Consider the following 21771-nt stretch of genomic DNA (forward strand, 5'->3'; position numbering starts at 1 on the left):
ATTTGTTCCAGAAGTTCAAAGCAACAGCGCTGGCGCTGACCATCTCCCACCCAGCCACTTGGGTATAACAAGCCAGTCCTGCAAAAAGGTAAGCAGAAAGCTAGCACAGCGCCCAATGGAACCAGTTATCTCAAGTTTTCGATCTCAAATTTTCTTTTCCCCCTAAATTTCCATAAAACTGAGCCAAGACCCAAGCTATATCTAAATTTAGTTTTGTAAGCCCAACACTTACCAGTACTCTGAAGCACCATCAGGAGGACCATGTGTCATCCACGTTTGTTTAGTACCATGTTTGAAGACTAAGAAATGTTTCTGCTATGAAACAGCTGGCAGGGAAGGCCTGGCTGAACAGGGAGATTTGCTGGGACTCAGGGAAAAGAGGAGAGTTTATCACCTCTGGAAGAAGGGGCAGGCAACTCAAGAAAAGTACAAGGATCTCGTTAGGTCAAGCAGGGACAAAATTAGAAAGGCCAAAGCCCAGCTAGAGCTCAATCTGGCCACAGTCGTAAAGGATAACAAAAAATGCTTCTACAAATATATTAACAACAAAAACAGAGGCAAGGAGAATCTCCATCCCCTACTGGATATGGTGGGGAACATTGTCTCCAAGGATGAGGACAAGGTTGAGGTATTTAATACCTTCTTTGCCTCAGTCTTTAATAGCCAGTCCAGGTATCCGCAGGGTATTCAGCCCCCTGAGCTGGAAGATGGGGATGGAGAGCACAATAACCCACCCATAATCCAGGAGGAAGCAGTTAAGGACATGTTAAGCCACCTGGACACCCACAAGTCTATGGGGCCAGATGGGATCCACCCAAGAGTACTGAGAGAACTGGCGGAGGACCTTGCCAAGCCACTCTCCATCATTTATCAGCAGTTCTGGATAACAGGGGAGGTCCCAGACGACTGGAGGCTTGCCAATGTGACACCCGTCTACAAGAAAAGACAGAAGGAGGATCCTGGGAACTACAGGCCTGTCAGCCTGACCTCCGTACCGGGGAAGATCATGGAGTGGTTCATTTTGAGAGTGCTCCCGGGGCATATGAAGGACAACCAAGGGATCAGGCCCAGCCAGCATGAGTTCATGAAAGGCAGGTCCTGCTTGACCAACCCGATTTCTTTCTATGACCAGGTGACCTGCCTAGTGGATGAGGGAAAGACTGTGGATGTTGTCTACCTGGACTTTAGTAAAGCCTTTGACAGCGTCTCCCACAGCATTCTCGTGGCTTAGACAGGTGTACTCTTCACTGGGTAAAGAACTGGCTGGATGGCCAAGCCCAGAGAGTTGTGGTGAATGGCGTTAAATCCGGCTGGCGGCCGGGCACAAGCGGTGTTCCCCAGGGCTCGGCTCTGGGGCCGGTCTTGTTCAATATCTTTATCGATGATCTGGATGAGGGGATCGAGTGCTCCCTCAGTAAATTTGCAGATGACACCAAGTTGGAGGGGAGTGTTGATCTGCTGGAGGGTAGGAGGGCTCTGCAGAGGGACCTGGACAGGCTGGATCAATGGGCAGAGGTCAACTGCATGAGGTTTAATAAGGCCAAGTGCCGGGTCCTGCACTTGGATCACAACAACCCCATGCAACGCTACAGGCTTGGGGAGGAGTGGCTGGAGAGCTGCCCGGCAGAAAAGGACCTGGGGGTGCTGGTTGACAGCTGGCTGAATACGAGCCAGCAGTATGCCCAGGTGGCCAAGAAGGCCAACAGCGTCCTGGCCTGTATCAGGAATAGTGTGGCCAGCAGGAGTAGGGAAGTGATCGTGTCCCTGTACTCGGCACTGGTGAGGCCGCACCTTGAATCCAGTGTTCAGTTTTGGGCCCCTCACTACAAGAAGGACATTGAGGTGCTGGAGTGTGTCCAGAGAAGGGCAACAAAGCTGGTGAGGGGTCTGGAGAGCAAGTCTTCTGAGGAGCGGCTGAGGGAACTGGGCTTGTTCAGTCTGGAGAAGAGGAGGCTGAGGGGAGACCTCATCGCTCTCGACAACTACCTGAAAGGGGGTTGTGGTGAGGTGAGTGTTGGTCTCTTCTCCCAACTAACTAGTGATAGGACGAGAGGAAATGGCCTCAAGTTGCACCAGGGGAGGTTTAGATTGGATATTAGGAAAAATTTCTTCACTGAGAGAGTGGTCAGGCATTGGAACAGGCTGCCCAGTGAGGTGGTGGAGTCGCCATCTCTGGAAGTGTTCAAAAAACGTGTGGATGTGGCGCTTCAGGACATGGTTTAGGGGACATGGTGGTGCTGGATTAATGGTTGGACTTGATGATCTTGAAGGTTCTTTCCAACCTTAGCGATTCTGTGATTCTGTGACTGCTGCTGTTCCAGCTTCCTCTACAGATGCGTGCAAATCTAAACATACATGCCCGACGTATGGAGACACGTCCCCTACATATTAGTCCTCCTCTGTGTATACTGTCTGTGTATATAATGTATCAGGCTGTAAAACTGCATCAGTGTTGACACATTTCTGTCAGTGCAAATATTTGAATAGTCATGCAATGTTATTTCAGGAAGGGAAATGGACTATATTAGTAAGATGACTTTGATAGGGTGTCGTGGTTTAGCCCCAGCCGGCAACTAAGCACCACGCAGCCGCTCGCTCACTCCCCCTCCCGCAGTGGGACGGGGAAGAGAATCGTGGGTTGAGATAAACACGGTTTAATAGGACAGAAAGAAAGAAGGAAACAACAATGATAATACCAACAAAGGAATGTACAAGAACAAGTGATGCCCAATACAGAAATTGCTCACCACCCAGTGATCAGCAGCCCGTCCCCGAGCAGCGATTTCCACCCCCCGGCCAACTCCAGTTTATGTACTGGGCATGACGTCGGATGGTAGGGAATATCTCTTTGGCCAGTCTGGGTCAGCTGTCCCGGCTGTGTCCCCTCCCAGCTCCCCGTGCACCCCCAGGCTGCTCGCTGGCAGCCCAGCACAAGAAGCTGGACTGTCCTTGACTGCTCAGCAACAACCCAAAACATCAGCACGTTATCAACAATTTCTCATCTCAAATCCAAAACACAGTCTCACACCAGCTTCTGCGAAGAAAACCAGCTCTATCCTGGCTGAAACCAGGATATAGGGGTATAATTGTGCCAGTACTAGGATCTCTATTGCTTTGACCGCCATATTATTCTGGCATTTTTTTTATTTTCAGTATCACCCAGTGCAAATAAATCATGCCCCGGTTTCCCCAGGAAATAGTCTCTCTCCAGCTATGTCAGCCCGACATGGGTGGTAGGTGCCCTTGCAGGCAGAACCTCTGCACCTGTGGGACCCTGCTGCGCCGTCTGGCAGCTGCTGGCAGGTACTCTTGTTTCGTTCTCCAGTGATCCTGCAATTAATACTCATTTGAAGGTAATGGTAACAGCATGCCCCTCTTCTGGGCCTGCCCAGGGCTGATAGTAGTTCAAGTTTCACACCCGTAGGAAGCAATTTTTTTTCCCCCAAACTTACGGGGGATTGCTCTTGTCCCAGTAAGTGTTGGCCTAAAATCCTCCTGAGTGCAATTCCAATAAGGAATAAATCTGTCTCACCATATCCTTTCCTCACTGGCTCTCTCCTCCTCTTCTTCTTTTGCCACGACTTCTTTGAGTCATCTGCTGCTGCTGTTGATTATTTGGCATTACAGTGGTGCCATTTATTTACATGTTTGGGGGACAATGTACCCAAAAGGTCCTGTATAGAATAAAGTTTTCTAACTAGACGTGTTCTGTGCTCACAAGAGACCTGAACAGAGAAAACTTGACTGAAATCCCAAAGCGCATTTGCAATCTGAGTAATTTCTGGCTCATAGCTGTCTTCAATCACAATTTTATACGCAAAAACAGGAATTGCATTTCACTGAGAGAAAGTGCACTGTTTTTGAAAAGGCATATATACATATATTTACCCAGGACAGCAGTCAAGTAGTGTTGTTTGTAACTTGTTTGCAGAAGGATGAGCTGACCATGAGGCCAGTAACAGGTGAGAAGGGTTTCTCAAATCTATTTATACTCCAGCCTGGGTGCCATTCAGCCCAGACCTATGTGATAATTTATTGCCGTGGGCCAGCGCTTGCCAATGTAATGAATTCCTGTGTAGCTGGAACAAGCACTTCTGGGTGCGGCTCCGACTCTTGGCGTACTGCATGATCATTGACAATGCTGCTTTTTAAGAAATTATTTAGCAGTTTCATTTCATAATAATTTGAATCTTTTAAACTTACATATTAATTTGTAGCTGCCATTATTCCTCTGCCTTAGAGAAAAACACTCCACAGCCCAGTGCAAACTGTACATTTTGGCAGCAAAGTCTGCATGGCTGCCAATTTCTGATGATGTTGCAGAAGAAAATGCATGTGTGATGTGTTAATTAGGCTTTCTGAAGGAAAAAAAGTCTATGTTATGTGCCCACACATGTTTGCTTAGCTATGGATCTAATCCTGGCCTAGTAAAGCCTGGGGAAGGTAGCATGTTGCAGGGAAGAACAGTCCATGAGCTTAGAGGGTTGCCATTACCAGCACAACGAGTGTGTCCTTTTGCGTTTTCCTTGGAGACAAAATTAGGGAAATAGACTGCCTGTTTACCCATCTCCCCAACCCAATATTCTCTCAGATCTTTTTAATACATCACAGTAAAGGGAGTGAAACTTTACACTTACCTGCACACCCACTGTTTGAAGGGTGGCATTTTTTGCTCTCCTTAAAGTCATTGCTCTTTCAAAGAATCACTAAGGTTGGAAAGAACCTTCAAGATCATCAAGTCCAGCCGTTAACGCAACACCACCATGTCCCCTAAACCATGTCCCGAAGCACCACATCCACACGTTTTTTGAATACTTCCAGAAATGGCGACTCCACCACCTCCCTGGGCAGCCTGTTCCAATGCTTGACCACCCTCTCAGTGAAGAAATTTTTCCTAATATCCAATCTAAACCTCCCCTGGCGCAACTTGAGGCCATTTCCTCTCGTCCTATCACTAGTTAGTTAGGAGAAGAGACCAACACCCACCTTATCACAACCCCCTTTCAGGTAGTTGTCGAGAGCGATGAGGTCTCCCCTCAGCCTCCTCTTCTCCAGACTGAACAAGCCCAGTTCCCTCAGCCGCTCCTCAGAAGACTTGCTCTCCAGACCCCTCACCAGCTTTGTTGCCCTTCTCTGGACACGCTCCAGCACCTCAATGTCCTTCTTGTAGTGAGGGGCCCAAAACTGAACACTGGATTCAAGGTGCGGCCTCACCAGTGCCGAGTACAGGGACACGATCACTTCCCTGCTCCTGCTGGCCACACTATTGCTGATACAGGCCAGGACGCTGTTGGCCTTCTTGGCCACCTGGGCATACTGCTGGCTCGTATTCAGCCAGCTGTCAACCAGCACCCCCAGGTCCTTTTCTGCCGGGCAGTTCTCCAGCCACTCTTCCCCAAGCCTGTAGCGTTGCATGGGGTTGTTGTGATCCAAGTGCAGGACCCGGCACTTGGCCTTATTAAACCTCATGCAGTTGACCTCTGCCCATTGATCCAGCCTGTCCAGGTCCCTCTGCAGAGCCCTCCTACCCTCCAGCAGATCAACACTCCCCTCCAACTTGGTGTCATCTGCAAATTTACTGAGGGAGCACTCGATCCCCTCATCCAGATCATCGATAAAGATATTGAACAAGACCGGCCCCAGAACCGAGCCCTGGGGAACACCGCTTGTGCCCGGCCGCCAGCCGGATTTAACGCCATTCACCACAACTCTCTGGGCTTGGCCATCCAGCCAGTTCTTTACCCAGTGAAGAGTACACCTGTCTAAGCCACGAGAATGCTGTGGGAGACGCTGTCAAAGGCTTTACTAAAGTCCAGGTAGACAACATCCACAGTCTTTCCCTCATCCACTAGGCAGGTCACCTGGTCATAGAAAGAAATCGGGTTGGTCAAGCAGGACCTGCCTTTCATGAACTCATGCTGGCTGGGCCTGATCCCTTGGTTGTCCTTCATATGCCCCGGGAGCACTCTCAAAATGAACCACTCCATGATCTTCCCCGGTACGGAGGTCAGGCTGACAGGCCTGTAGTTCCCAGGATCCTCCTTCTGTCTTTTCTTGTAGACGGGCGTCACATTGGCAAGCCTCCAGTCGTCTGGGACCTCCCCTGTTATCCAGAACTGCTGATAAATGATGGAGAGTGGCTTGGCAAGGTCCTCCGCCAGTTCTCTCAGTACTCTTGGGTGGATCCCATCTGGCCCCATAGACTTGTGGGTGTCCAGGTGGCTTAACATGTCCTTAACTGCTTCCTCCTGGATTATGGGTGGGTTATTGTGCTCTCCAGTCAAATCACAAGGGACATGAAATTTCAGGCTGTGCCCGAGAGCCTGGGCTTAACTGCAGTGCTGGCCGCTGGGCAGGTACGTCTTTTCCAAGATCCAGCAGCAGGTAGTGACAGACCTGTGCATCCTGCAGCCTTCACCACAGTCTCCAAAGGGGACAGACTTTTTACTTGCTGCTCTCCAATGCAGCAGATATGAAACATGGTAAAACAGCTGTGAAAGGAGCACAGCCTTCATTTATCCGGGGCACAGCTATCAGCACAGAGAGAGGCTTTACAAGCTCCTTTACCACTGCCAATTGCATTCAAAAACTATTGGGGGGGCTCTTTAGGATACACAGGGGCAGTTCGTTGGCCGAAGTTACTGTTTTCTTCAGCTAAAGATACCATGGCAGAGTGGAGGCTTAAAGGTTCAGTTCAACTCTAATTTTAACTAGAGTGGTTTTCTCACCTCTGCTTGTATCAAAGGCAGTATCACAGTATCAGGGTTCAGTGTCAGCTGTCAGAGATTTGGTAGCAATGCAATGACTTTTATTCCCATCATCACTATTTAACAAGGATGAAAATAGCGACCTCAGTGCAGCCCCGCTCCCTCCGCTTGCGAGGGAGAGACTTCAGCAGCTGGTTCCCCAGCCCACCTTTAACCTTGGCAAGAGCAACTTCTACCAGAATCACCTTATTACACCCCATGACCCGGCAAAAGCAGCTCCCTCCAGGTGCATGCTTTAATTCCCTACTCCACCTCAAACAGCAGCACCATGAGGCAGCATTGACATTATTTACAACAGCAGTCTTCAGCCTCCACACCATACTTCAGGTCCATCCTTCCCCCCCTTCCTTGTCCTCCCTCCCTGGCCACCCTGCCTATTTGGCACTCATTTTTCCATCCCATCCGCATACTCTTCTTGGCACTGCCAAGTTCATGCATTTACATTCATGTGAGGGTTTGTGGCTGCATTTCCACAGGGACTTTCAGGGTCCAGCTAACACATTTGCACAGCACAAGCACTCTGAAGAGCACATAAGCCATGCCACCAGGCATGTGCTTTTGACTCTTGGTGAGAAGAGAACATCCATTTGAGGAAACAGTGAGTTTTGCAGACCTGATTCAGAGTACATAGCACTGATCTGTGCCCATGCAACTTCAGACCTCTAATGCTCCCTTGCATGGGGAGATGGCACAAGACCCCTCTCTTCCTACTCTATAGGGGAACGTAAATGTTACCTTTTATCCCCCGCCTTCCCTTGATGACAAGTCATACCTTCAGCAAGCAGGAGGAACCATCTGTGACAGCCAGGGTCTGTCCCGGGGCTCTGGCAGGGCATAGGGTAAGAGTAAGCCAATGTACAAGATTGCCATACATAACTTCCGTGGGTGAGCAGCTGCACTGCACATTAAAAGCAATAATTAAATGACTTAGACTGGCCCTGCAAGTGCAGCTTGCCATCTCCTCTCTGGTGAGACTATTGTAATAAAATTATATGAAACATAAGTTAGAAAAATTAAATATTAAAATTCTTACCAGTGCTAGAAGAAGGTTCAACACTGCTCTGCCTTTTATTTGTATCATCCAAAATCCTTAGTAGCTTCTTAATAACTTCTGAGATGTGCACCTGTGCAACCCTGTGGCAGGAGAGCTCACCTGAGCTGAATTAACCCCCACTCATTAACCCCTCTGCTTGTCACTGCAGATAGTCACATTGCCAGCTACATTCGATCTGGCTGAGGTAGGAGTGCCCCTCTCCTGGTGAAAAGGTCTCAGCTGGAGAGTTAAAAAAATAAAACACTTAGGAAAATAGGTACCAGCAGGCAATGCTTTATTCTCATTGACTGTGGGGAACAGTATGCATGAAAGCAGCGCTTAAGGCCGACACAGTTAAGAAACCTGTTACAGGGGTTACTTTTTTAACCTACTTTGCAGAAAACCAAGCCCTGGGAGGCCTCATATGATGTGCAAAAAAGTTTTTTTGCTCCCAAGTGCAGAAACTTCCCCCCACATTCCCAGGGGCCCAAGCTCAGACAAAGAGAACGTAAAACCAAAGAGCTTTTATTCAGCCCAGCAAAAGCAGCCACTGCAGAGGAGCATTTACGGGGCTCCAGAGGTAGAGATCTGCAGAGGAGGGAAACAGCAAAAACAACTTTTGAGGTAGAGGAAGCAAAACTAGGAGGACCTTTAGAGATGCCAACCGCTTAAAAAAAAAAATAATTGCCTGTTAAAATAGATCTCGGGCAGTAGCAAGCTGCAGGTGCTTAAGGAAGTGACGTAGTTCAAGATCTGCTGTTTAAATGCAGCCACCCTCTAACATTCTCCAGCATTTCACCCTCAGCATCTGGGTGCACACATACACTCTGCGGAGCCCCATCAGCTTGCAAAATAACTACATGCTAGCAGGCTGTTCCCATTTCTGGTAAGCTGTTAGAAAAGCTTCTCAAGATGCTAAATTTCAAAATGCTTTAGCAGATCTGCAAGGACCGTGGCTTCCACCAGGCTCTGCAGGTTCCCCAAAGGGGAAACATTTGTGTTTCAGAGCCAGGTGCTTGGCCTAGATCACATGCCAAGAATTAGAATCATAGAAACTTCACAGAGACGAGTTCCTGAGTGCTCCTGCTACCAAAAGGTGGGAGTTAACAACAAAAAACAGCAGCAAAAAACACATTATATAAGAGTCTACTAAATAATATTGCCACTTTAGTACTGTACTAAAAAGAGATTCCTTAAGAGGTAACCTAATGAGGCAATCATATCTGGCAAGTTGGAGCCCTGCGTAGCTTTAGACATAGCAAACAATGCAGCAAATAAATGCAAGACCCCAAGAGCCCTGGGATGGGCAGATCTTCCTGGAGTATTCTCTGGCCTCCCAGCTTCATACAAGGTCCTTGTACCTGTCAAGAACCTGTCAAGGCTCTTTTAAACTTCCATGGGCCCAGTGTGTTTCTTGGCGTTATTTTCCTGTTTTTTCTTCCTTTCAAACCTCTGCCAGGATATTGAGGATTATATGAACATAGATCAGGCTGCTGTTTTCCTATCTGACTATACAGACGCAACAACACCCTTCAGGCCTTCAGGCCTTCCTCTTTTCTCTCATCATTTCTCCCCTTGTGCTTCCACACCTTTGTGTGGTGAAGGACTGGCACATCCCTTCCTCACTCTGTTTCCAGCATCTCAGGTTCAGAAGTGCTTTATTGGCATATAAGGCATATAAGGCAAACCCTTTGCTTCTCAGAAGAGGGGGAAAAGAGACATTTAGAAAACGTGTATGTTTTAAAGAAACTGTAACTTGTGCCATGATGCCTGCCCACAGCTTACCTCTCCCCAGCTTCTGTAGGACACCCTCAGCCCACTCACTGCCCAACACCCCCTGCAAGGCGGCACAGCCCCCCGCCCCTAGCCCCTCTCCTGCATCTCCCCAGGGGTGCCCCAAGGTGCTGGGAGGCAGTCAGAGGGCACCGGTCACCTCGCCACATCCGTCCATTGCACGGGAGAGCGCAGGGGACTACAGACAAGATGCATCCCTGAGTTGGGAAGAAAATGTCAGTGCAGCTGGGGAGATTTCTGCTCTCATGCGACTGGGGGTCTGAGCTTGACCTGGACGCCTCCGGTATCTGCCATTGCACCAGCAGCTACCAGAGACTTGTCAAAGGGCCACCTGGTAGCTCGGCACCTACAGCGTGCACCGGCACCTACAGTGAGCTGCACATCCTCCGATAACCCCACCGCATCCTCTGGGCTAGCAGGGCCTGGTCCCTCATTCTCTGCTTCCTGAGTCAAGCCATCTAATCCTATAGCCCCAGTGCTTCCAAAGCCCATCTCTTACTTTGTGAGTAAATATATATATATGCACATCTCTTATTTTCTAAGCATGCATATAACTGTATTATTTCCCTCTTTACCATTACAAATTGCATTTACACACGGGTTTTTCTTCTTTTGGTACCTATGCAAGCTTCCTGGAGAACATGAGCTCAAGATAGAAAACTTTTAAAAAACACTTCCTTTTATGTTTTTTATTACTTTTTAAAAGCCTACATCAAAACATACTGTCTGCAGCCATAAACTCCGTAGAGCAAATCCCGTTCTTCAGACACACAGGATAAAACCAATGCCACCCGCACGTCCACCTCTGCCTCCACCTGCCCCACTCAACACCAAGCCTTCACCCGGCATTCCGGTCCAAAACGTCCTGGAGGTTTTTCGCCACGTGCTGAGGCTGGCTGGCGGCGTGCTCCTCCAGCTTGGAGCCCATCACTCCGTAGAGGCTCTTTGCAAACTCGGCGACCACAGCCCTGACGTTGCCACTTCGGACAGGCAGGACCCTGTTTCCCAGGAAGAACCAGAGCACAGGCAGGGCGTAGCGCTTGACGGCTTGGGGTTTCCGGGGGTAAACAGATGCCACGAGCACTGCCGGGTGAGAGACATGAGCTTCTTAACAACCTTAATGCAAACAAGTACGTACCTTTATTTTTGGTGCTTGGAAGCCTTTTCTGGCTAATAGCAGCAAGCACAAAGAGCCTGATGATCCAGAAACAGGCAACAGTGGCTGAGTAGCCACTGAACAGAACCACCAACCTCTGAAGACCTTGAGTCCTCCAAATCAGAGGCTTTGTAACCGTGATAGACTTAGCAAAATGAATCATACACATTTTGTAAATCATTTCGCTATCTGCTTCTGCATTACACATGACAAAAATGTCAAAGCGCTGTTTGTTCCCATTCAGAAGTTGTCTAAAGCAGCTGCTGAAGATTTTGAAATGCAGCTCAGAGAGGTAACTGAAAGATTTCTAATGAAACGGGTGATTACTTTTTGGTGACCTTTGATGGAAAATGCCCAGAGTCTAATCTGGCAGTCCCCTTTGCTCAGTGGCACACAGCAAACGGCAGTGTTATACCAGCACTCTTCAAAACTCCAGCCCACAAAAGATGCGTGCTGCTTGTGGGTTTTATTAGAAACACCAGTGACTAACCGATGCCTTTGGCAGAACGGTCTAAGTTGGGCTTTTTTCCCCTCATACTTGGTGGCTTGTAATGAACAGCTGTTTCACACTTCAGGATGGCTTAGCTTATTACCCAGACCCCATTGCCATGGCAGGTGAGCATCTCACACTTTTAATGGCATTTACCCTCACCATGTTCCCTGAAACACAGGAACGGAGAGAGAAAAATCTTACACAGGAGGCTGAATTTTAAGCAAAAAAATAAGCGTTCCCTCTCTTTCTCTCTGAAATCTGCTCTCAGCTCATTTTCTGAACTATATTAAATACAAAAAAAAATTTATTACCAATAGGCTTCTTGCATGGCAGATTTTGCTGAGAGATCAAAATCCAAAATGGTCTGGAGACAGAGTTCTTATTTTCTGTTCAATGGAAATGTTATCCAGTAACCATTTATTATTCTGCAGTGGAAGGACCTTCCTCTTCTCTACACTGTTAGCCTCGCATCAGTCATCAACATTTAAACAGCTACTGGAAGTACCTAAAAACAATTCTGGTAAGCAGGAAAAGGGTTATGGTACCTATTTTAAAATGGGAGTTAATTTGGGCTTAAATGCTATTAAACACAGCGGTCACTATGGAGCTTTGGAAGAGAAAGAGCTGTCTGTTCCCCCTAAATCCCAGAGAGAACATCTGCTCTCTCTAAAGTGGTCCTGATTTATGTTCAAATGCTGTATTAGAAAAAGAGGTTAAAATAACTGTAAAACTAAATTCTATGTTTATGGAGATTTACTTCATTCAAATTATCTTTAAAGGATATAGAGGATATAAAAGGGATTCAGAATGAAGCAGCAAAGTGTATTAAACCTTGGATTAAAAGACGCTGGCATAATTAGCAGTAGACTTAGCCCTGATTAAAGCATGGCTATAAATAGTCTTCTCACTTATATATTGAGATTATAATTTTCTTTCCATTGCTTGGCTACTGCTGACGCAGCAAGCTACTATTAGAAATCAATTACCAGCTGCATTGGTAGCATCGGACACCACTGGTATAGAAATGGACTGTTTGCACATCCTGAAATGCTCAGAGTCCAATGTCCTACCTGCAGTAGAGGCAGGGACCCCTCGTGGGTTAGGCTGAACTGCCAACTTTGCCCCTCTGTCCCCAGATCCTTGGCTGTAATATGTGTGTTGAGTTTTCTCCTATGATATGACCTCCAGGCTCTGCAGGATTCAGCCTCAAAAGTTTCCAACAGGAAAACCAGAATCTCGTGATGACAAAACAAACGGACCCTCAGAAATAGCCATCGCCACAGTTTTTTCTAAAGGATGGTCTTTCACTTTAGAAAGGGGACCTCTTACCGACCTCCATGACCTTTACTGTACTGTCCTTCAAAGAGAGGAGGCAGCCAAGGTATTTTCAGCCCCTCTCTTTCCTGGAGGCACGTCCTGAGATGGCCCAGTGAGAGCTCGGCGCTGGAGCCCAGGTGCCGTCCCCGTCTCACATGCTGCTCCCCTCCGCAGCAGCCAGGCAAACCGACCCTGCCACATACACCTGTTATGCGTATTTTGCAGGAGGGACACGCTCAGGGCCTTCTGGTGTTTGATGAGCTACTGCACTGTCTGTTCAGAGGCATTCCCTCTAAATAGTCCCTCGGAAGACTTCTGGACTTAGAAGCGGAGGTGAGCTGAAGCAGGCGATACCTGAGAGACGTTCTGTGACATCTAGCAGAGCTTGGCCGCTGAGGAGACACACTCGGTGGGCAAGTGCTTGCAGCACCAATGTTTTATCTGAAAGAGAAACATTTATTTCTCTTATAACTCACCTGAGGTTATAAGAAAAAAGAAAGAGGTGAGGCACAGAGGTAACTGCATTTTGAAAAACAAATTTCTGCCAGTTTGTGAGTCCTTTTCTTCTTTTTTCCTTCAAGCTTTCTTGGGAGGATTTTAAATTCAAAAAGAAAAGCTCTCATGTCACATTTCTAAATCCAAGGTTGACTGCTGTGCGAGGAGCTGTGTTAAACATTTCACATCAGGGCCCTCAAGATTTAAATCACATGTAAGCAGTGAAAAGGTTTTGCGTCCCGGTGCTTTGCACAAGTGGCCTCCTCCTTCCTCTAAGGAAAAGGGTGAGAAGGCTCAAAAGTCCACCCACCCATCCATTCACACTTTAAGGATAAACTGGTGCTAAATCCTTAAGATGCCTGTTGCGGTCTATGGACAAGACTCCAAGTTACTCTTACAAGAGAGAATTACTGCTTATTGCCAACACCATTCGCTCTCGGGGGCTCTTATAGAACCTCTGAAATAAGGTCTTGGCAGAGAGACAGGATAATTAACTGATTTCCCAGTACTCAACTGTCGTATGTATTTTAGTTTTTCCTGTGCTGCCTGTGTGTTGATTTGGGGTCTTGTTTTAATTTCTGAACTGTTGCCTGGATTGCTCTGCAAGCCTCTGGTCTTACCGCTCTGATAAGCCAAGCAAAGCTTTTCTTGGAGGCAGAAAGCTCGTGGGATGCGCTACGATACCTCGTGGGGTCACCAGGAGGGGCACCGATAAAGCAGGCAACCTCCTTCTGTGTGAACCACTGCAGAGCCAAAGCCCAAAGAGGTTTTAAGCAGCATCCTGCTATTAAGTGCCCCTTTTGGCATGAGATCTAAAAAGGAAGTCCCTAATGATCAAGTTCTTGCAAGTGTGCAGTAAAGAACAGATCCTGCCATCCTAATTAAACTTCTGCATTGGGAATTACACTCTTCTCATTCACCTTTTTAAGCGGACACTTCACTTTTTGCCTCACACTCTTGCAGTGTTGGCAGATGCTGTTTCTCACTTGCTGCTGCTCCCCAGAGAGTTACCTTACAGCTGCTGCTTTGAAAGAAACACCCAGAGATCTGGAGATCTTGAAGGACCCCAAAATGTTAATTAATTGATAATATCAGCATCTACACAGCTTTCCCAGAGAACACTTGGGTTTTGGGTGGGTGAGGGGGAACCATTTGTTTGCTTAGTGTTTAGGAATCTCAATTTATATGCACTACTCACCTTTCAATGTAAGGGCTTTAAATGCCCTGTGCGTTTTGAAACAGCAAAGCTTGAGCTAGTAACAATTTTACCCAACCGTTACTTTAGCTGCCTTGAGAGGCCTGGGGGCAGAGGAGCTTTTAATGGCTGTTAGAGAAAACAAGGTGGCAGGCAGTTCCATTCTTATTAACTCCGCTTTCATTCTCTGCACCACATATTAGCTAAACTTGTTGGCCACAGGACAGCCAGCCCAGCGTTTGCAATATGAGCAGCAGAAGACTCTGCTTCTCTGTGCTCTCATTTTCACTGTGGCCCCCTCTTTGCTACATTAACACCTACAGGGGAAATTTCTGTTCCCCTTTTGCACAGGGCTGGTTCCTCCAGGAGCTACTCAGGCTATTCCATGCCCTGGCGTCAGGCAGCAGCTGTCTCAAAGGCAATGTCTGTCATGGCAGAGGACAGGGTAGGACAGAGGAGAGCAAGATATATGTCTTGGTCCCATTGCTGTCGGGCTTGATTTGCTGGTTCGCCCCCATCTACAAGGTGGCTCCCTCGAGTGGGATTAGGGTCCCAGGTCACAGCTAATGAATGTTTGGGCCCTTCAGCTGGGGACATCCAAGCCAATGTCTGGGTTAAGCTAAATAAACAATTCAGGCATTATTTGGAAGCAAATTTGTTTGTTTGTAGCTAGAATTTTGGTCTTGAGGATGGGGCTTTTTTGTTTTGTCTTTTGGGTTTTTTGGTGTTTTGTTGTTTGGGGTTTTTTTTAATATTGAGTGATCAGGCAATTTTCTAACCAGTTGCATTTCTGTATAGATCATTAAAGATGACAGATGAAGACGGGTCACCTAAAACTCAGAATCTAAGGCATGTAAACAGAGTCTCAGAGCAATAGCTGGACTTTTATCTATGAAACTCAGGGGAGCAATGGGGCAAGATGTTGCACTCGCTTATTCTAAGATAGGAGCGTTGCACAATCCTTTCGAGTTCAGCGGGGGCGGGGGGTGCCATTTGCCACTTGATTTTAAACTGTAAAGGCAGACAATTTTAATCATATGGGAAGGTTTTGCTCATGCACTTTTCCAGTAGAGCCTTCCTTCCCCCACTAAGGCCCTAGGTGTTGAACTTCAAAACATTTGTGATTCAGTTGCCTGTTCGAATTTTTGCAAACGTCCATAAAAATGAGCAGAACCAAAAAAATATATCCCACCTTGTTTGCTTGAACCTGTGTCTGCATAAAGTCAGTGTGGTGAGAGACAGATACGCTTCGCTCCTGTTCTGACATCTACCAGCATGGAAAATTTACAGCGGTCTCTCAGAATTGGTGAAAGGGTAATAACAGAAAGCTCCATACAAAACCCTGTAGGGATCTGTTTGCCACATCCTGTGTTAGCAGGATTCTGCAATTTTTCCCCAACATTCTCCCAGGCACCACCAAAAATGGGTAAAGGCCAAGAGCAGTACAGATCTCACACCCTTCTCCCCACTTCATGATCCAGAACAACCTTGTCCTTGGGACACAGAAAAGCAGCTGGTCAGCAAATTCACTGAGTTCGCAAAGCCATCTATGAGGAGAAAGTTAATAATTCCCTTTTAAGACTTGCCTCTTCAACACTAAATTTTTCAGGCATATTCACCCAGTGCTGCATTTTCACAGCTGATATAAATCTGCGTGGGAAGGGAATTTAGAGCAGACCTTGGCTATAGCAATCTTGCCCCACGCAGAACAACATGAGAAACAAGCCATCATTTACAGCTGCATTTATAGCTGTTTGTTCTAAAGAAATGAACTTGGCAAATCACAAATTCCCTTTTCAAAAAAGAAGACAAAGAAGAAAGATGGCAAATAGACAGGACTAGCTAATGCCTATAATGTAGAGCCTTCCAGGAAGCTGTTCTGCAGAAGCTCTGATGGCCAGTGTCCCTACATGCCAACAGCAAAGCAATTCATTTGGGAAGTCAAATTGGGCCCAAACAACCTCCAAAATTCCCTTTGTCCCAGAATTCTAGCCAAGTGGTACACCAGGATTTATTGTTCACCTCCTCCAGTCCCAAAGCAGACAAGCAGCACAGAGGCAAAAGCTCCTGGGACTTTGGGGGAATGCTGGTACACGTTCAAGCCTGCCTGGGAACTGGTGCATAAGGACTGCATCACCACAGCTTCTGGTTACCCAGCTCACCAGCTACAGTTGGCAGGAATTCAGGTCCATTGAAACAGAGCATAAATGACATGAGGATCTGCAAACCTGACATGAACCATAGAACCCAAACACTTTATGTGGAACGCACTTTTCTGTAGCAGATTTTAGTAAGTGTAAAAAAACCTCCTGTTGAACGCTTTTATTGATGGCATTCGTCTTTCCAAAACCAAAGTCCTTGCATGCCTAAGTACACACACACCACCAGCTCTCCTCTCACATTTCAACAGAAGTCAGAGCTGGAGTAAGCAATAGATGAAGAGCCCAAGGAACCAGAAATTCTGGTCACCCCTGCAGCAATGACAGAGGTAGCACAAGTATTGCCAGTGTGCTGCTGAATCTATGCCAGAAGTTCAATAGGGAAACTCACACCTGGATTCATCTTGCCAAACTTGAAACACTTCACTGAGGATTCAGTGGGCAGACGTGAACATTTCCAGCAAGCTATACAGAGCAGCCTGAGTCTCCCTCCCTGGTGGAAATGTGTGCCAAAAGAAAGCCAGGCAATGTCAACACCTCTCCACTAAACCCTTGCAGCTGGATCCTCCAGGGGATCCAGCTGCCTAAAATAAAGTGCATACAAATAACTTAAGAGTCACAGAGAACAACACTTTTGACATGATTAGGTCTGGTTTTCAACTGCGTCCCCTGGCTGCAACGAACCCAAGGAGCCCCTTCTTTGCTTAGATAGCCACCCAGTTGTCCATCATTGGTACTTATTGTTGTGAATCATTAATATCAACTATCAAATGGAGGTGAAAGAAAAAAAAGCTTAGTAGAATCCCATTCTACTTTACTCCCATCCTTTTATTTCTGCTTTTCTGACTCCCTTATTTTTAGGTTACTGCCTCCACATTAAGGCAAACTAAAACCTCTCGCAGGTGAGGGGAAGCAGGGAGCTAACTTCAGGACAGTATCTCCATATGCTTGTACCCACCTGCATACAGTTTCTAGAGCAGATCACAAGGGAATAATTCCAAACACACTGACCAAAAAGTAGTTCTTGAAGGCTGTTTTGATGAGCTACAAAGACACCAAGGTACGCTTCTGTAGTATTACCCATGAAGGGACATGCCACTGTATGTGCCAGTCCACAGCATGCAAACACATCGCTTTTGGACAGCGATGAGGAATGGGCTGGAGGTGCCCTCTGCAGGGCAGGTGCTCCCAGCCAGAACGAGCCTGGGGATCCCCGAGAGCTTCAGCATGACACTGGTAGGCAGCAGAAGACATGCTGCACAACCTGCAGCCATATGGTTCAGGACACAGGGCAGATCGGGACCTCAGCCTCTCCCTACTGCAGGTACATGTTTTACATCAACAGGCATACTTGCAGCCCCATGCTCAAGCATAATAATAATAATATTATAATAATTATATAATAATAAGAATGGGCTCCTTACGCATCTGGAGGAAGGGAGCTAAGGCACTTGTAACCCCACACACGTGGAGACGGCCAGGCTGACTATGGAACAAGCATGTCATCCTTCATCTGCTCTCCACTATGGTGTTTCATTACACAGTTGCTTATTAAATTCAAGGTCTCAGTCTTTGAATTCAAAAGGACATTTTCCTTTAGACTTTGCATGGCTAAACTACTGCCCAAAACTGCAAAATGAGTAGCTGAGTCCAAAGCTTTTCATGTTGGGGCCAGACATATCTGTTTGGGACAAATGCCGCTGCCAGAGCGTGGAACAAACAGAGAGCAAAGACCCTCCACCACCCTTCTCACCATGTGTTTCAAAGAAAACATTCATCTTGGTTTAGTGGTTATAAAATTAACAGAATGCACATATTAAAAAACCAATTCAATAAAAACAAGAGGCATGCAGTTTCCCAGGACGGAGGGGGAAAAACAGTCATGAGAGATGCTAGTCACTTCCCTCATGCTCTTCTGGCAGGAACTTAAAGAATCCCTGTAATGTCCTCTCTACTGAATTAATAACAGACCCTGAATCCAGATGATAAGCAGCATCCATTCCGCTGCACATCACAACACGATACAACACATTTGGATAGAAAGAATGCAGACAGGTCTTCACAAACATCTAGTAGCAGCTGGATAGCAGCACGGATGACAACAGCTATCAAGAGACATGATGTTCACTTGACTCTGAGATGGAGAAGCCGCAGCTGAGGAGAGTCAATGTCAGAGGGCAGCCTTACCTAGGTGAGAAATGGATGCCTCCAGCGCTTTCACAGCTGCAGCATAAATCCCCGCGTGCTTGGAGTTGAGGTTGTCAGTGACTGCTGCTACCAGACAGACCAGCACGGGGTGTAAGCTGTCTTTGAGCAAGGGTGTTATCAAAGCCAGCACCTCCAGTGCCTGCCTGTTCACTTTCTTGTTGCAATCCTGAAGTCTCAGCACAAAGCCATCAAAAATCTGTTAAGAAAACAAATGACATGAAAGCTGGATTAAAATGTCTTTGTTTCAAGAAGGGATGCAGAAACAAGTATGCAGCAATGCAAAAGATGAATGTGATGCTTTGTGTCAGCTCGGCACTTGCTAGCACAATTGCACTGTTTTCCCACGGGTTACTCACTGTAGTGGTTGCCCAGCCTCATGCTGGTTGAAGAGGTTTTCATATTTTATTAATAGGTTTGGGTGGAGACAGCATAGTTCCTATGGTGTTTCTCTTTCCCTATAAACCATTAAATTAACCCCATTGTAATAATGCCAAATACTATCTCTGCTATAGAGGTATGAAAAGAGGTATTTACGATGCCCATTTTTCCATAAAGTTGTCCCGAGCACTGAGTGTAGTTTGGATTTTGCCAAAACTGTGGCCAGATGAGATCCAAGTTTTGTTCTCTCTGTCTCAGAACCTGCACCTTCTGGACCCAGAACTCCTCAGGACCCAGACCATTTCTCTAGCCAAGAGGTAGACTTCTGCAGTTTAGTGTGCTACTCAGTTCTCATTAGAGCAGGTTCAGTCCCTTGACAGCCACATTATCAGGCAGCATTTTCTGGAAAAGGGGAAAAAAGCAGCTGCTGGCAGGGGAAGGAAGAGAAAATCTGTCTCGACCCATTTTCCTCCTTTTTCCAAAGGGAAAAAAAGGACCCCCAGGAAGGGTGAGAACCGCCTTTCCAAAGCTGGAAAGGGATGAGGACAGCATTGACTTGGCAGTTTTATCTGCACAAGACAAGATAAAGTATATGGGAGCATTTTTAAATCAACCCAGTCTGATACTTCTCTCCCCCATGCCAACCCATTTTTCTTCTGGAGAAGAATTGCCAAGCTTTCAGTGGCTGGATTTCCTTTATTTCAACCTAAGTGGTAGTCGGAGACAGCAGAAGCTACAGCAACAGGAAATTCCATCACCGTCTCATAAACAGCACCAATAGGCACATGCCAGAGAAATACATTTGGACTGAAATTACTTGCCCTGAAGCCTGGAGTTGAATTCAGTTATTCTGGGAAAGAAGGGATGGGCCTGGTCCAAATAACTAGTACGTCGTGCCAAGATACACTGCATTAACTTTGCTGGTACGGGCTTGGGCAGGGAGCTAACGGGAAGGGAGCCATAGAGATGCCCTACCTACCTGGACAATGTTAGCGGAGATGAACTTGGGGCTTTGTTTGCAGTGATGGAGGAGGAGCATCACTCCCTCTATTCGAGTCTGAAATTCCTTGGCTGTCAGGAGGTTGCAAAGCTCCTCGAGCTGTTCAATTTCTTCCGTACTCCGAAATGATGTGTGACGGACTCTCTGGTGGGGTAAGACGGGTACATCAGAGCCAGACCTCAAATTGGAAAATAAAACCAAGGTAAGACCTTTTGGTGACAATATCTTTGGCTAATTGTGAGGGAAACATCTCAAGGAGACTTCCTAACGATGTAATTTCAGCTAGATCCTGAGATGAAAAGCAACTTGAATCTCATGACAATCACTGCAGGAGAGAGTCTGCAAGTAACATTAATACTAGTGCTTACTCAGGAAAGCCCAGGCACCAAGGATGGGCTTCATCTCATTTAGCTTCAGATGTCTTCCCAGGTACTCATTTAGCATCCCTTTGTGGGGAAAACTAGGCACTGCTTCAAAGTTGAAATGCCTCATCTTATGGGAGATATCTGTATTGTTAAGAAATTAACTCTGGAAAAGTATCTCTCCAACAGGTATGGGAATCTGGATAGATAGCTCAGATGCATCTGCATGGATGAATCCTACCCAGAGAGATTAAGGGGCAGATCTGAAAGGATCCAGAGGCTCAGGAACAGAGGGAAAAACAGAAGCCAGATGTCCCACCACTACGCTCACATTATTGCTTCCCTAGGGACAAGGTCCACAGTTTTACAGCCCCATGGGAACAATTCTCTTGGATCAGCCTCTCTCTGCCATGAGCATGGGGAGATCCTAATTATGCTCGTGAGGTATGTGGTCACCTTCCTGCCACCACTGAGCACAACAGAACTAAATAAATCCACTCTGGTATCAGAGGAGAACAGGTACAAGTAGCTCTCCCGCTGCAATGGGGAGACAGCAAGGACCAAATTCCTGCCTTGTACGCTGATTGCAGCACAGGAGAACAAAGCCCTGCTGTCCATCAGCCAAGCAGTAATGGGTCTGAGTGACATGAATAGCTACAGAAAACGTCCATGTTGAGACGCCTGTTGACCAGAACTGCTCAGGATTTGTCTTTGAGGGTCAGAGAGCCATGATTCAGCCAGGCCAAACCACATGCCTGGAAAGTGCTGCGTTTGGGAATGGCATGTCTTGATGGTCAACGTCTTGATTCTAGAGTGGGACTTCTCATCAAACCACCCGCCTAAAAAAGACTCTCCACTCAGATAAGAATACCCTGACTGAAATTACTTGTCCCAAGTCAAACAGCAGAGACATGGCCCTCTCACAGCCTCCACAACACTGTCCTCACCACTGCACTGGATCTCCTGAGCTGTAACTGGTGGCTGTCTCTTCCTCTCTCTCACTTTTTGTGGAAAACCCTCCAGAGAACTTGTGTTCAGCCTAATGCAGAAGTAGACATTTTTTTATCATACAAGACTTGTGGGACAAGGAAACAATCTCTGGCACACCTTGTCTCCACCGGAAAGATTTTACTGAGGAAGAGACATGTAAAGCTTGCCATGTGCTTTGACAGGTATAACAGAAGTGCTCAGTACCCTCTCTCAGAAGTCAAGTTGCCCTGCGGCGTCATCAAGCCGCTCTTCTTAGCCCTCCCGGGGTCCTTGGCTGATGGACGTTCACATTTATGGTCTTCTATTCCCTACAGATACAAAAAAACCCCCCATCAATCTAGAGAAGACAAAAGAGGCAATGACTTGTTGAAAACACAAGTTATGACCAGGATCACTGCTACCAAGAAGGGGTTAGGGAAACATT

General features: G+C 46.9%; 1 protein-coding gene across 1 annotated transcript in view; it reads right to left on the minus strand.

The window, feature by feature from the left end:
- Positions 1-10432: 10432 nt before the first annotated feature.
- Positions 10433-21771, minus strand: part of LOC309404219 (TOG array regulator of axonemal microtubules protein 2-like) — a gene marked incomplete at both ends in the record, with an annotated part of 31300 nt that continues 19961 nt past the window's right edge. The window contains 6 exon segments of the mRNA XM_081998607.1: positions 10433-10677; positions 12915-13001; positions 18597-18813; positions 19975-20139; positions 21282-21396; positions 21552-21655. Coding sequence (XP_081854733.1) covers positions 10433-10677; positions 12915-13001; positions 18597-18813; positions 19975-20139; positions 21282-21396; positions 21552-21655 — 933 coding nt within the window.

The sequence above is a fragment of the Phaethon aethereus genome (assembly GCF_964289735.1).
Source record: "Phaethon aethereus genome assembly, chromosome: 3".
Classification (NCBI taxonomy): domain Eukaryota; kingdom Metazoa; phylum Chordata; class Aves; order Phaethontiformes; family Phaethontidae; genus Phaethon; species Phaethon aethereus.